The sequence below is a fragment of the Zea mays genome, chromosome 1, assembly GCF_902167145.1.
Source record: "Zea mays cultivar B73 chromosome 1, Zm-B73-REFERENCE-NAM-5.0, whole genome shotgun sequence".
Lineage (NCBI taxonomy): Eukaryota > Viridiplantae > Streptophyta > Magnoliopsida > Poales > Poaceae > Zea > Zea mays.
The window spans coordinates 59,223,525-59,237,565 of record NC_050096.1 but is presented as its reverse complement, the minus strand read 5'-3'; the positions used below and the strand labels follow the sequence as shown (position 1 = coordinate 59,237,565).

General features: G+C 50.1%; 1 protein-coding gene across 1 annotated transcript in view; it reads left to right on the top strand.

Moving 5' to 3' along the window:
* LOC103644647 (uncharacterized) overlaps positions 1 to 12,160 on the top strand; it is a 35,474-nt gene extending 23,314 nt beyond the window's left edge. The window contains exon 12 of the mRNA XM_035961425.1: positions 11,750 to 12,160. Coding sequence (XP_035817318.1) covers positions 11,750 to 11,767 — 18 coding nt within the window. The 3' untranslated portion in view covers positions 11,768 to 12,160. The remainder of the gene's footprint in view (positions 1 to 11,749) is intronic.
* Positions 12,161 to 14,041: the final 1,881 nt, after the last annotated feature.

The following is a 14,041-nucleotide window of genomic DNA, read 5'->3' as shown; positions in this document are numbered from 1 at the left end:
TAGGATGTGTTACATATATAGGGTAGAAACTAGAAACCCTTGGGGGCCAAGACACCTAGGGCCGGCGCAACCTCTAGGGTTGACGAGGGAAGGCCCTTTGTGAAGATATTGACAAACTGAAAAGTCATCGTGACGTGGGGAACATGGACATCACCAATGGCTACATGTTCTCGCACAAAGTGAAGATCAATCTCAATATGTTTCGTGCGCTGATGATGAACTGGGTTGGTGGAGAGGTAAACAACACTGATGTTGTCACAATAGACAAGAGTACTCTTGAGTCTTGATTAGGGAGCTATGCAGTTCATGCAAGAGTTGTCACAGCCAACAAGCCTCAGCTACTCCATTTGCAACAACGCAATACTCTACTTCTGCGTTGGAGCTGGAAACAACATTCTGACGCTTGGATGACCAGGAAATCAGATTTTCGCCAATAAATACCGCATAACCAGAAGTGGAGCATCGCATGTCAGGGCATCCAACCCAATCTGTGTAGATAGTGACGTGACCACAGGAGGAAGAACATCGAAGGAGGCCTTCATTAGTAGTGCCTCGGAGGTATCGTAGAATATGTTTGAGTGCTGTCAAATGAGGCTCTCGAGGATCATGCATGTGGAGGCAGATCTACTGAAGTGCATAAGCAATGTCAGGGCGAGTGAATGTGAGATATTGAAGAGCTCCAACCAAACTGTGAAAATCTGACAACTGAATATAATCCACTATTACTCCAACAGATAGAGCTCCCTTGATGTCTGAGATCCATCTTCTATTTAGTAAGGGCTCCTAGACTATTCGTCGTCTTGCAATCCTCCTTGGAATGGTTTGAAATAATCTGGGAGCATTATCACTGATTCTTTGTCCCAAAAGGCCACTTATTTGTCCAAAACAAGGTGTTGGCCCCATTTCCCACCTCCGAGATTAGAACAATGGAGAAGGCCGAGCTTTATAAGGAACTTGAATAGGTAGGTTTGCCCAAGGACGCCCTGGATCAGTTTTATGCAGCCATAGCCATCTCATACGAAGTGCCCAGCACAACTCATGCAGGTTGGAAATACCCAAACCTCCCAGCTTAAGGGGCTGACACACTCTTCCCCAAGACAGAAGGCAGTGGCCCCCTTTACTTCTTTGTGTCCTCGCCATAGGAAGCCTTTTCGGATCTTATCAATGGCATCCAAGGCCCAAGAAGGAAAATCAATAGCCATAGCTAGGTAAATGATCATGCCTGTGAGGACGTGTTGCGCTTGAATTCTTTTACCTGCACTTGTCAATAAGTCAGCTCTTCGGGAGTTGTCCTGCAATTTTTGTCCACAACTCGTTGTACTTGGTCTTTAGTAAGTTTGTATAGAGACAAAGGAAGACCAAGATAGCGACAAGGGAAAGTTGATATCTCACATGGCAGCAGGTTTTGCACTACCATAATGTCCTCCTCTGAGCATTGAATAGGATATACATTAGACTTATTTTCATTATTATGGAGACCCGAAGCTTCACCAAATAAGTGCAAATTATCCATTGTGATCGATATGTCGGTTGCAGAAGGGTGTAGGAACAGTGCCACATCATGCGCATACATGGAAATCCGATGGAGTCTAGTTGTTCTTGCCATATGCTGCAATAATCCTGCTTCTTCCACTTGTGAGAATAAGAGACCCAAGACATCCATAACAAGGATAAAAAACATGGGAGAAAGGGGATCTCCCTGTCGAAGCGCTCTTTGATGCTTAATACAATTCCCTGGAAATCCATTAAGTAACACTTGGGTGGAAGATGAGGATAGCAGCCCACAAATAATATCCCTCCAAATTTGGCCAAAACCAAAATGTTTCATGGCATCAATAAGGAAGGGCCAAAAAACTGAATCAAAGGTTTTAGTGATATCTAACTTGAGAAGAAGACTAACCTTTTTTGTTGATGAAGAAACCTTGAGGTTTGTTGCACCATCATGAAGTTGTCTTGCATGAACCGACCCTTTACGAGAGCAACCAAGGGCAATGGCATAACAACTGAAGCGTTCAACTGAGAAGGAGATGGCGACATGATCTGTGAGACCGTGGCAAGTAATTGTGAGTGGAGCCGGTATCCATGAGGGCGACGAGATGCCAGCCACCGACATCGACCAACACCTGCATGGTGTCAGGCGTGGGAAGGCCAGCCATGGCATGGAGGGAGACGACCAGCGTGACGGCATCGAAATCGACCAATGCGACAGGTTTTGCCGAGTTGGTCACCTCCACGAAAAAGAGGTGGGCATTGGGAGCAGATGACTCCTTTGGGTCGACCAAGTCGTCAGCGTTGGTCACCTCTAGGTAGAAGCGGCACTGGCAGCGGTGCCCACGGGTGAACGACTCATCGCAGTTATAGCACAACCCCTAGCGACGTCGTTCTGTCATCTCTGTCGGGGTGTAACGCTGAAGGTAGGCGCCGAAGAAGTCGAAGCAACATGCTCCATTGCAGCTGGCATCGTAGGTATTAAGTTGCATGCACCAACCAGTTCAACCCAAAAGCTTAAGTTGATAGGAGGAGGTGGACAATTCAGTTACATTATATTCTAACACTCCCCCTCACGTCGAGCCTCTTTTGAGTCTGTAACGTGGAATATAGGAGCGAGCAACAATTATTTTATTTAATTGCGCTAACTAGGATTCGAACTCGAGACCTCTGGCTTTGATACCATATTAATTGGCTTGGCTCGATACCCTCTAGGGGTCACGGCCGGTGTTTATATATTGCTGATATATGAGGTTACAGAGAAGAGAGAAAATAGGGATATACATGGATGGGATCATAATCCACAACTAACCCACCGTGAATCACGGTAGAGAGATGCAACTCTCTCTAATCTAGGAATAGACGTGACAAACTGTGTTTTCATCTAATACCCCCCTCGATCTGGATGTCGTGGAAATAAGTTCAGATTGTTTCTGAAATGCTTGAATGCCGGAGTAGGAAGCGCCTTTGTCATAATGTCGGCCACTTGATCCTTCGACGATATGGCAAGGACCTCAAGTTGTTTCATGGCAACACGCTCTCGGACAAAATGATAATCAATCTCCACATGCTTCATACGACGATGAAAAACTGGTTTCGCCGTGAGATATGTAGCGCCTATGTTATCACACCATAGGCTCGGTGGTCGTGGAAGAGAAATGCCAATATCGTGAAGAAGAACTTGAAGCCAGATGATCTCTGTTGTGGCATCGTCGACGTCTTTATATTCAGCTTTAGTGCTTGACCGGGACACTGTAGCTTGCTTATGAGAACTCCAGGAAATAAGGTTGCCCCCAAGAAAGACGGCGTACCCATCAGTACTACGTCGATCATCCAAATTACCATCCAGAAAAGGCGCTAAGTAGCAATGATCCAGTCTCGATAAAACACAAGCCATAATCAATTGTGTCCCGGAGATAACGAAGAATGTGTTTAACTGCAGTCCAATGCACTAAAGTAGGGGCAGCAATATATTGACAAACACGATTTACCGAGAACGAAATATCTGGTCGAGTCAGAGATACTGTAGTGCTCCCACAACACTCCTATACCGAGTGGAGTCCTCTGGTGATAAAGGTTCTCCATCTGTTAGAGTAATCTTTTCAGCGGGGACCATCAGCACTAGCAGCAAGCATATTAGTTCGGGAAAGAAGATCATGAATGTACTTGTGCTGTGTTAAGGTGAGACCGTTGATATGATGATGTACTTCAATACCCAAGAAATAGCTCAGGGATGATACCATATTAAGTTGCATGCACCAACCAGTTCAACCTAAAAGCTTAAGTTGATAGGAGGTGGACAATTCACTTATATTATATTCTAACATTAGGAACCGAGGCCGGCGTGCTCAGCGGGCGCGTAGGTGGGCATGAAGGGTGACCATCTGTGGGCTGGGTGCGCTGCTCGTATGCTCGGGGCAGGGCTAGGGCTAGTTATAGGTAGGTTGGGCAGTAGAGCTCGACGTCGATGCAGAGGCAACCAGGAAGGCTGGCGATGAAAAGTTGTGCCTACTGGTGCGGGGGAGGAAGTGTAGTCGCATGGTAAAGGAGCGTCGGGATGCCTTCCTAGTAGAGTAGTAGTCTTCGATCCTCGACCGAAACTGGAGACAGGCTGCCTCGCCCAATTGGTTGCTTTGGAGGGGAGGTCCGAAGCGTTGCTGGAAAAGCTCCTTGAAATGAGGCCATATGATGGCGCCCTCTTTCTGTTCCAGCATGTAGAACCACTGGTGGGCACTGCCGGTGAGGTGGAAGGAGGCCAGCTAGACTTTGTTAGGCTCCAAGGTGCGCTGACCACGAAAGAAGTGCTCACAACGGTTGAGCCAGCCGAGGGCTCCTCCTTGCCATCGTAAACGGGTAAGGGCAGCTGGCACAGGTGGCTAGTGAGCATCAAAGGAAGGGATGGGCAATGGTGAGTGCAGGAAGGCAATCTGGTGGATGAGAAGCGGAAGGTGGGGGTGAGGGCGGAGGTGGGCGTCAGCAGTGGCGGTAGAAGGACAGCAGTAGTAGATGGTAATTGGGCGGCGGGTGGTGGAGCGATGGCGAGTGGAAGGACGGTGGAGATCGAGAGCATGGGGGCAGGCGTTGTTGGGGCCGAGGTGGGTGGAATGCCCCTGACCCAGCCGGGGTAACGATGAGGACGTGATGGCAGATTGGTCCTCCATGGCGGTGATGATGAGCTGCTTCATGTCTCCCGAATCAGTAGTGGCGTTGGTGGCAGTCGCAGGCTCGCGGCGGCGGTGGTTGCGGCCTGCGGATCGACGTCATCTCCGATACGAGGTTGTTAGAACTTGTGTTGAATGGAAGAAGAAAAGTTTTGTTAGGTTACGAGAACATGCCCTTTGTTAGGTAGCTGCACTGGCTGTTGTTAGCATTTTGGTTGGTAACAAAATTGTGCGAGTCACAAAGGAACTGATCGCTGGCAATGCACTTAATGGCACCCGTTTTGATTATAATGGCTCTGTTTGAGCAAGCAATAGCAATAATGATATGAGTTAGAACTTAGAAGCCTCTAAATTAAATGAAGTTGAGAAGGCTTCCTTCTTTGGCTGGTGAGAGAGATCTTCAGCTCAGGTCCTTAGTCTGGGGAGGAAAGGATTGGATTCTCTTATTGCCTTAGGGGCCTGGATGATCTGGAATCATAGAAACAAGGTGGTGTTTGATGGCAGGACCCCTTATATCTCCTTCCTCCTGCAGCCTGCTGGTGAGGAAAGGGAGAAATGGCAGATGACTGGTGCCAAAGGTCTATCCTTTTTGACCGTGCAGCTTCTTAGTACATAGGGATGTGGTTTTTTAGTCTTGGTCCTTATAGATAGTTTTGTGTATGCCTGCTTCTGGCCTCCATAAGGAGTGCGTTGTATCTAGGTCCTTTCTGACCCCCTCCCCCCTTATTTCCTCTACTTTAATATATGGTGGCGCAGTTCTCCTGCACTCTTTTCGGGAAAAAAAATTGGAGTAGCTGCACATAATTTAAGTTTGACTGAAGAAGAATAAGCTCCCCCCCGCCCCATGTTCTCATGCTATCATATGCCCATACGGTTTGAGGTACGTGAGTAACCTGAAATTAAGTAGATTAGATTGTGTTTCTTAACCATCAGCGGCAACTGTATATTACTGTAAGGCTGATTTGCATATATCAAACCCAGCTAGCATAATGCCACTTCAGTGCATCACCATTCGGTAATAGTGTCTGTATATATTGATATTTTCTCTTTTGAATTTTAGACAAATGATATGAACTTGGCATTCGATGCAACTCGAAAAGCAGAATCTGTGATTGCATCTGCTACTGGGTGTCCGGAAAGAGGTGTTGTTGGTGATGGCCTTGCTTCGGTAAAAGCAGTCTTGGATCTTAACTTCAACAATGTGAATGAACTACTAAGGCTTGTTCGGGTTTCAATGGAATCAATAAGCAGCTGATGATGTGTTCAAAAATCGGAATTGCACAGAATGTCACACAGTGAACTGCTGATATTGGATTAACATGCAATCTGTGCTCCGTGATGCTGGTTGCAGCTATGTCAGTATATTTTTACAGTGCAAAACAAATTAACTTGAAATCAAGCATTCCCTTTCCTAAATTGGAAATTATGTGAACCAAGGTTCTGGAATTCGGGAGCGGTACTGCTGCATCTTGTGGTAGTGTAACCATGCATTGATGTGTGTTTGTTTCAATGGGTATGTTTCATCATAACAGAAGAAACTCTAAATATTCATTTTTTTTATCCATTTTTGTTTTCTTTGCCTGATGCTTTGTGGAATCTTGAACAGGTCAGAGGAGATCGATTGCGATTACCTGCACTACCTGTCATGTACGGGCGCTCGTACGCCAGGCAGCGTCGCGCCCGTGACAGGCGCCGCGCACAGGAGCGCGATCTGGGAGATCAGCAGGAACCTATGGAAAGCAGTGGCCAGGAAGGAAATTAGAAGAATGGAAAGTTGAGGGAAGGAAAGGAGAGATTGATTAGTGATTGATTAAGTGATTGATTAGTGATTGATTAGTGTTACCATGTTTAGGCTTGCCTAAAATAAAGGCTCTAGGACAGCAGGCCGATGGCTATATATGCGGCACAAGGAGACAGGAATAAAGGGCAGCAAACAAGTTATCTCCTCTCCACCTCTCTCTACCATCTAAGCCTACGGCTGTGGGGGATAACCACGCCGGAGAAGACGAACCGCGGCTACAACCCCATGCTCTAAACGCCCAGGCCCTTGACAACCTGGTATCACAAGTCAGGCGATCTTCGTCCTCTCGATCCCACACCTCCGATCAGTCCCTCGACGTCACCCAACCACCACCCAGCCCTCCACCGTCTCCGCCGTCGGCCTCCTCCATTATGACCACCAAAACCAACGACGATCTGGCTGCGATGATCGAGAAGCTCACGGGCACGGTCGCTGCCCTCCAAAATGACGTCGAGTCGTTGAAGAAGGACAAGGGGCCTTCCTCCTCGCCATCCGACAGCGGCGGCCACGACGGCTAGCACCACATCGATCGGCCACCAAGGTTCCAAAAGATCGACTTCCCACGTTTTGACGGCAAGTCGGACCCCATGCTCTTCGTCAACCGCTGCGAGTCCTACTTTCATCAGTAGCGGATCATGGAGGAGAAGGTTTGGATGGCTTCTTACCACCTCGAGGGCGTGGCCCAGTCGTGGTACCTCCAGCTACAGACGGATGAGGGGACTCCACGCTGGCATCGCTTCAAGGACATCCTCCAGCTGCGCTTCGGGCCTCCCCTACGCTCGGCGCCGCTGTTCGAACTCGCTGAGTGTAGGCGGACGGGCACCGTGGAGGAGTACCAAAACTGCTTCCAGGAGCTACTACCGCGCGCGGACCACTGGAGGAACGCCAACGCGTGCAACTCTTCACGGGCGGGCTGCTGCCACCGCTCAGCCATGTGGTGCGCATCCACAACCCCCAGTCGCTCGTGGCGGCTATGAGCCTCGCGCGGTAGGTGGAGCTGATGGAACTCGACAGGGCCCCAGCGCCAGCACATATCCGGCCTGCCGCACGCGGCGTCCTACCTCCTCCGTCGCCGAAACCGGCGCCTATGGCGTTTCCGGCGCCCCACGTTCCTTTGGCGCTCCCGGCACCACCGGCGGGCGCGGCTCCGGGTCATGGCGAGGGCAGAAGGCTCAGCACTGAGGAGATGGCCGAACGCCGTCGCCTCGGATTATGTTTCAATTGCAATGACAAGTATTCCAGGGGTCACAACAGGTTCTGCAAGCGCATTTTCTTCGTCGAAGGCGTCGAGATCCTGGACGAAGACGGCACCGACCACCCCGACGGCACCGACGCGAAGGCGTCGTGCTTCTCATTGGAGGCTGTCTCAGGCTATCCCGTGGCCGACACCATGCAGGTGGCCGTCATGTTAGGGGCCACCCCGCTCGTCGCCCTCCTCGACTCGGGCAGCACGCACAATTTCATATCCGAGGCAGCGGCGCGGCGTTCCGGCCTTCCCCAGCAACAGCGCCCGCGCCTTTCGGCCATGGTGGCCAACGGCGAGCGCATCACTTGTGTGGGCGTTATCCGCAACGCGCCCCTAACCGTCGGCGGCGACGCATTCTCGGCCGATCTCTTCGTCATGCCATTGGCTGGGTACGACGTCGTCCTCGGCACTCGCTGGTTGGGCGCGCTGGGGCCCATCGTGTGGGATCTCGCGTGCCGGCGCATGTCGTTCCAGCACCACGACCGCAGGGTCTGCTGGAACGGCGTGCCCACGTCCTCGGCGCCGGTGCTGGGCGCCACCACCGCAACCGAGCCTCTGCTCGCGGCTCTTCTAGACACCTTTGCGCACGTCTTCGCAGAGCCGGCCGGTCTGCCCCCGTTCCGCGCCCATGACCACCGCATCATCCTCAAGCAGGGCACGCAACCGGTGGCGGTCCGACCCTACTGGTACCCGGCGGCGCACAAAGACGAGCTGGAACGCCAGTGCGCCGCCATGATCGAGCAGGGGATCGTCCGTCGCAGCGATTCGCCGTTCTCGTCGCCGGTCCTCCTCGTGAAGAAGCCCGACGGGTCGTGGCGGTTCTGTGTCGACTACCGCGCGCTAAACGCGGTCACCATCAAGGACGCCTTCCCAATCCTGGTGGTCGACGAGCTGTTGGACGAGCTTCATGGTGCTCGGTTCTTCTCCAAGATGAACCTGCGTTCCGGGTACCACCAGGTGCGCATGAGGCCGGAGGACGTGCACAAAACGGCGTTTCGTACACACGACGGCCTGTACGAGTTCCTAGTGATGGCGTTCGGGCTTTGCAACGCACCAGCAACATTCCAGGCGCTCATGAACGATGTTCTCCGTCCCTTCCTGCGACGGTTTGTCCTTGTTTTCTTTGATGACATCTTGATATATAGCAAGAATTGGGAGGAGCACCTGCACTACCTCAGGATGGTCCTCGAGGAACTGCAACGCCACCAACTCTTCGTTAAGCGCTCCAAATGTGCCTTCGGAGCCCCGTCGGTCGCCTACCTCGGTCATGTCATCTCGGCGGCGGGCGTGGCCATGGACCCGGCAAAGGTGCAGGCCATCTTCGACTGGCCGGTGCCGCGCTTGGCTCAGGCGGTGCGCGGGCTTCTTGGCCTAGCGGGCTACTACCGCAAGTTTGTGCCCAACTATGGCACGGTCGCCGCACCGCTCACGGCCCTCCTCAAGAAAGACGGCTTCGTCTGGGATGACAAGGCAGCGGCCGGTTTTGGCGCCCTCAAGGCCGCCGTCACCTCGGCACCGGTCCTCATCATGCCGGACTTCACAAAGACCTTTGTGGTTGAGTGTGACGCATCGTCACACGGGTTTGACGCCGTGCTCACCCAAGAGGGACACCCGGTGGCATTCTTCAGCCGTCCCATCGCTCCTCGTCACCGGGCGTTGGCAGCCTACGAGAGCGAGCTTATCGGCCTAGTCCAGGCGGTCCGGCACTGGCGGCCGTACCTCTGGGGGAGGTGCTTTGTCGTCAAGACGGACCACTATAGCCTCAAATACCTCCTCGACCAGCGCCTCTCCACGATCCCGCAACACCATTGGGTCGGGAAGTTGTTGGGCTTTACTTTCACTGTGGAGTACAGGTCGGGCGCCACGAACGTCGTTGCGGATGCTCTTTCCCACCGCGACACGGAGGAAAGCGGGCTGCTGGCAATCTCCATGCCCCGCTTCGACTTCATCGCGCGCCTTCGTCAGGCCCAGGCCATGGACCCGGCTCTAGCAGCCATCCATGAAGGAGTCAGCGCCAGCACCCGCGATGCACCCTAGGCGGTGGCTGACGGCATGGTCACCTACGATGGGCGCCTGTACATTCCGCCGGCGTCGCCCCTGCTGCAGGAGATCGTGGCCGCCGTGCATGACGATGGGCATGAGGGCGTCCACCGCACCCTTCACCGCCTGCGCCGGGACTTCCACTTCCCCAACATGAGATGCCTGGTGCAGGACTTAGTACGGGCGTGTACGACGTGCCAGCGGTTCAAGTCGGAACATCTACATCCAGCTGGCTTGCTGCAGCCGCTGCCGGTGCCCTCGACGGTCTGGGCGGACATTGCGATGGACTTCGTCGAAGCGCTACCCCGGGTGCACGGAAAAACGGTCATCCTCTCCGTCGTCGCCCGCTTCAGCAAATACTGCCATTTCATCCCCTAGCGCACCCGTACACGGCGGAGTCTGTGGCACAGGCTTTCTTCACCGACATCGTCCGCCTCCACGGGATACCGCAGTCCATCGTCTCCGACCGCGACCCGCTGTTTACCTCGTTGTTCTGGAGCGAGCTGATGCGCCTCATGGGCACCAAGCTCCTCATGTCATCGGCGTTCCACCTGCAGACGGATGGCCAGACGGAGGCGGCCAACCGTGTCATCGTCATGTACCTACACTGCCTCACGGGGGATCGTCCTCGCCAGTGGCTTCGCTGGCTTCCCTGGGCGGAGTACGTCTACAACACGGCCTACCAGTCATCCCTACGCGACACCCCGTTCCGGGTGGTCTACGGTCGTGATCCGCCCTCCATCCGCTCCTACGAGCCCGGCGACACAAGGGTGGCGGCGGTGGCACAAGAAATGGAAGCGCGGGAAGCTTTTCTGGCTGACGTCCGCTTCCGTCTCGAGCAGGCTCAGGCGGTCCAAAAGCTGCAGTACGATAAGCACCACCGGGAGGTCACATATGAGGTTGGGGACTGGGCATTCCTTCGCCTTCGCCAATGTGTGGCGGCGTCCCTACCGCGAACCATCACTGGGAAGCTCAAGCCTCGCTACGTGGGACCCTACCGCGTCACCGAGCTCATCAATGACGTGGCTGTTCGGCTAGAATTGCCACCCGGCGCGCGCCTGCACGACGTGTTTCATGTCGGCGTGCTCCGGAAGTACGTGGGCTCACCACCCACCACACCGCCGCCTCTACCGCCTCTGCTCAATGATGCGGTAGTGCCTGAGCCTGCAAAAATAGCGGGGGCTCGCTTGTCGCGTGGCGTGCGGCAAGTCCTCGTTCACTGGAGCGGCGGACCAGCTTCATCAGCCACCTGGGAGGAGTTCGATGACTTCCGCGCCCGATTCCCAGCCTTCCAGCTCGAGGACGAGCTGGTCTTCGACGAGGGGAGAGATGTCATGTAAGGCGCTCGTACGCCAGGCAGCATCGCGCCCGTGACAGGCGCCGCGCACAGGAGCGCGCAGATCGCCAGGAGCACGATCTGGGGGGGGCGCAGATCTGGGAGATCAGCAGGAACCTATGGAAAGTAGTGGCTAGGAAGGAAATTAGAAGAATGGAAAGTTGAGGGAAGGAAAGGAGAGATTGATTAGTGATTGATTAGTGTTACCATGTTTAGGCTTGCCTAAAATAAAGGCTCCAGGACAGCAGGCCGATGGCTATATATGCGGCACAGGGAGACAGGAAAGGGCAGCAAACAAGTTATCTCCTCTCCACCTCTCTACCATCTAAGCCTACGGCTGTGGGGGATAACCACGCCGGAGAAGACGACGAACCGCGGCTACGACCTTCGTAGCCGAGGGCCCCCTGCTCTAAACGCCCAGGCCCTTGACACTACCAAATATCAGTTTCCCCTCATGTAGTATTAGTATGTAGACTGGAGTTGAAGCAGGTATTTTTCAGCAACATTTTTTAGATCGTTATTCATTTGAGGAAAATGTGCATTGATACTATTTCAAATCCCAGTCGCTGCTTGAAATATTTTGTTGTCTCCGTGGCTTAACATGAACCAAAAACAACACCATCTTAGCTATGAAGTCATTGCAGCAATTTGACAACTGGGTTTAAATTTTAAACCAGGAAGCAAAATCGTTATAGGAAGAATTAAAGTGATGAGGTACAAGAATTAGGTAGAAGAATCCATAGGAGCCGTGGATACTGTGAAAAGAGTACAACCAGTAAGTGTAAATGTTGAATTAGGTAGTGTGTTGAACTTCGTTATCTGTGCCAGACTAAACAATGCCTTTATGCTTTTTATATGTTGCATGTACTCGGTTCACTAACATGTGTTTCATTGCCTAAAATACACAATTTATGAGCTACAGATTCTGTAGTAGTATAGTGATCTATGTGTTCTCGGGTAAGAGGACACAAAAATGTTTCTAAATCCTTTCTGCACCCAATTCTGGAGAGCCTCCAGTACTGGTTATTGAGAACACTGGTATTGTTAGATGTGTTTTTTTTTATGAAACTTATAGCAAATGATGAATTGACACTCTTGTAGTCTTTTAAGGTTGCTGCATTGACTAAATACACAACATAAGTGCATCTGTAGTTGCACTAGAATTCTACTGATTATAGATATTGTATTCATGAAAGGCGGATCTGGTGTAGTCGTGAGAACTCTTTCTGGTACCTTGTTCAAGTTTCTTTCTCGTACCATGCTCAAATTTCTTTCTCGACATGCTTGCTTGGGTTTATTTCTTTCTCGTACCATGCTCAAGTTTCTTTCTCGTACCATGTTCAAGTGAGAGCGTCAGACTTATGACCCTCAAGATATCTTTTGGACAGTAGGTTAGCCCGCTTGTTTATCGCAGCAGCAGAGCCATCACATACACATTGTACGGACACCTGGGTCCTTTACCAAATAAGGCGGAGACATCTCTAATTGCACACTATCTCAGAACACTTAGCTGCACTCTTCTAACCAGGGCAACACAAGTTTATTTGTGTCATATGAAGAATTGATATAATAAATATTTATATTTTTAAAATAAAAATATAACCGTGTCGCGATACTATTAAATAGGTTGTGCCTCGAGCTAGTCCGTCAAACACAGCCTATTTAGCCAGAAATATTTTTTGTTGTGCATATTGTAGCGACCTAATCTACTCGGATTAGATGAAAAGTCCAAGTACGAAGCTACATCTATTAAGGGGTTCTTTAGAAGCACACCATTTTTTTTTTAAAAAAAAGCAGTTTCTAGAAACTGGTTTCAAAAAAAAAAGTTGAGTAGGATGTTTGGAACTTAGTTTCTAAGAAACCGGTTTTTAGTTTTTATACTTAATTACTAGCATAATCTTCCTTTATTTTAAAAGGTGATGGCAATAGATGTAGTTCCATGAAACAAAAAGGGCTTGATGTAATTAAACAAACAAAAGCTGGTTTTAAGAAACTGAGAAAATCCAGATTCTATAAACTTGACATAAATCAGTATGTTTGGAACCTCTCTAGTTTTTATAAACCAGTTTCTTAAAAGTAGGTGCTTTCAAACAGGTCCTAAGACCTAAGAACGTGATCGATATGGGTCGTTTTAGCCTAGTAGGGTCGCTTCTACTCGTTGTCGCCCTTGCCATCCTGCTTTCCATCTGTTGGAGAATATAAATGAATTACTCACATCTTATGAACTTAAACTTTTACATTTAACTAATTGATAGATGCATATCAAAGTCGGTGGTCTCGAGTTTGAATTCTGGTTAGCGCCATTACTCTCTTATTCCAACTGTGGCTGGGTTAGTGGAGCTTCACTATCTATGCCATCATTATGTAATTTCTAGCATCTGGCCAAAAGAGCAATGTACTAGGAAAACATATCTTAAACTTAGTCGATCCATGCAAAATAATCCAAAATCATATTTGCTCAAACCAAATAGTGACATAGCATGTCATGCAGGAGGCTCTCCATGCGTGTCGTGTGTCACCTAGTACCTAAACTCCTTGAACTTGGCATGTTGTATCACTTGGATCTCCGAACTTTGCATATTGTATCACTTGGGTATCCTGAACTTTCATTAATGTGTTTTAGCGTGGCATGTCATGTCAGCATTCAGTTTGAGCAAACCAGGTTTTAAACGATTTTTCATGGGTTGCTCAAGTTAGTTTTAGACCAATTTTCTTGGCTTTCTGAGTTCAAAGACCTAAGTGATATAGTGTATCAAGTTTGAGTTACTTTAAATAAAATACTGGACGTTGACCCCTCTATGATTAAAAAAGTTCTCCGCCTGGACGTGTAACATGTTGCGTACTTATATATACTACTAAATACCTCCCTTTCAAGGTATATATATATATATATATATATATATATATATATATATATATATATATATATATATATATATATATATATATATATATATATATATATATAT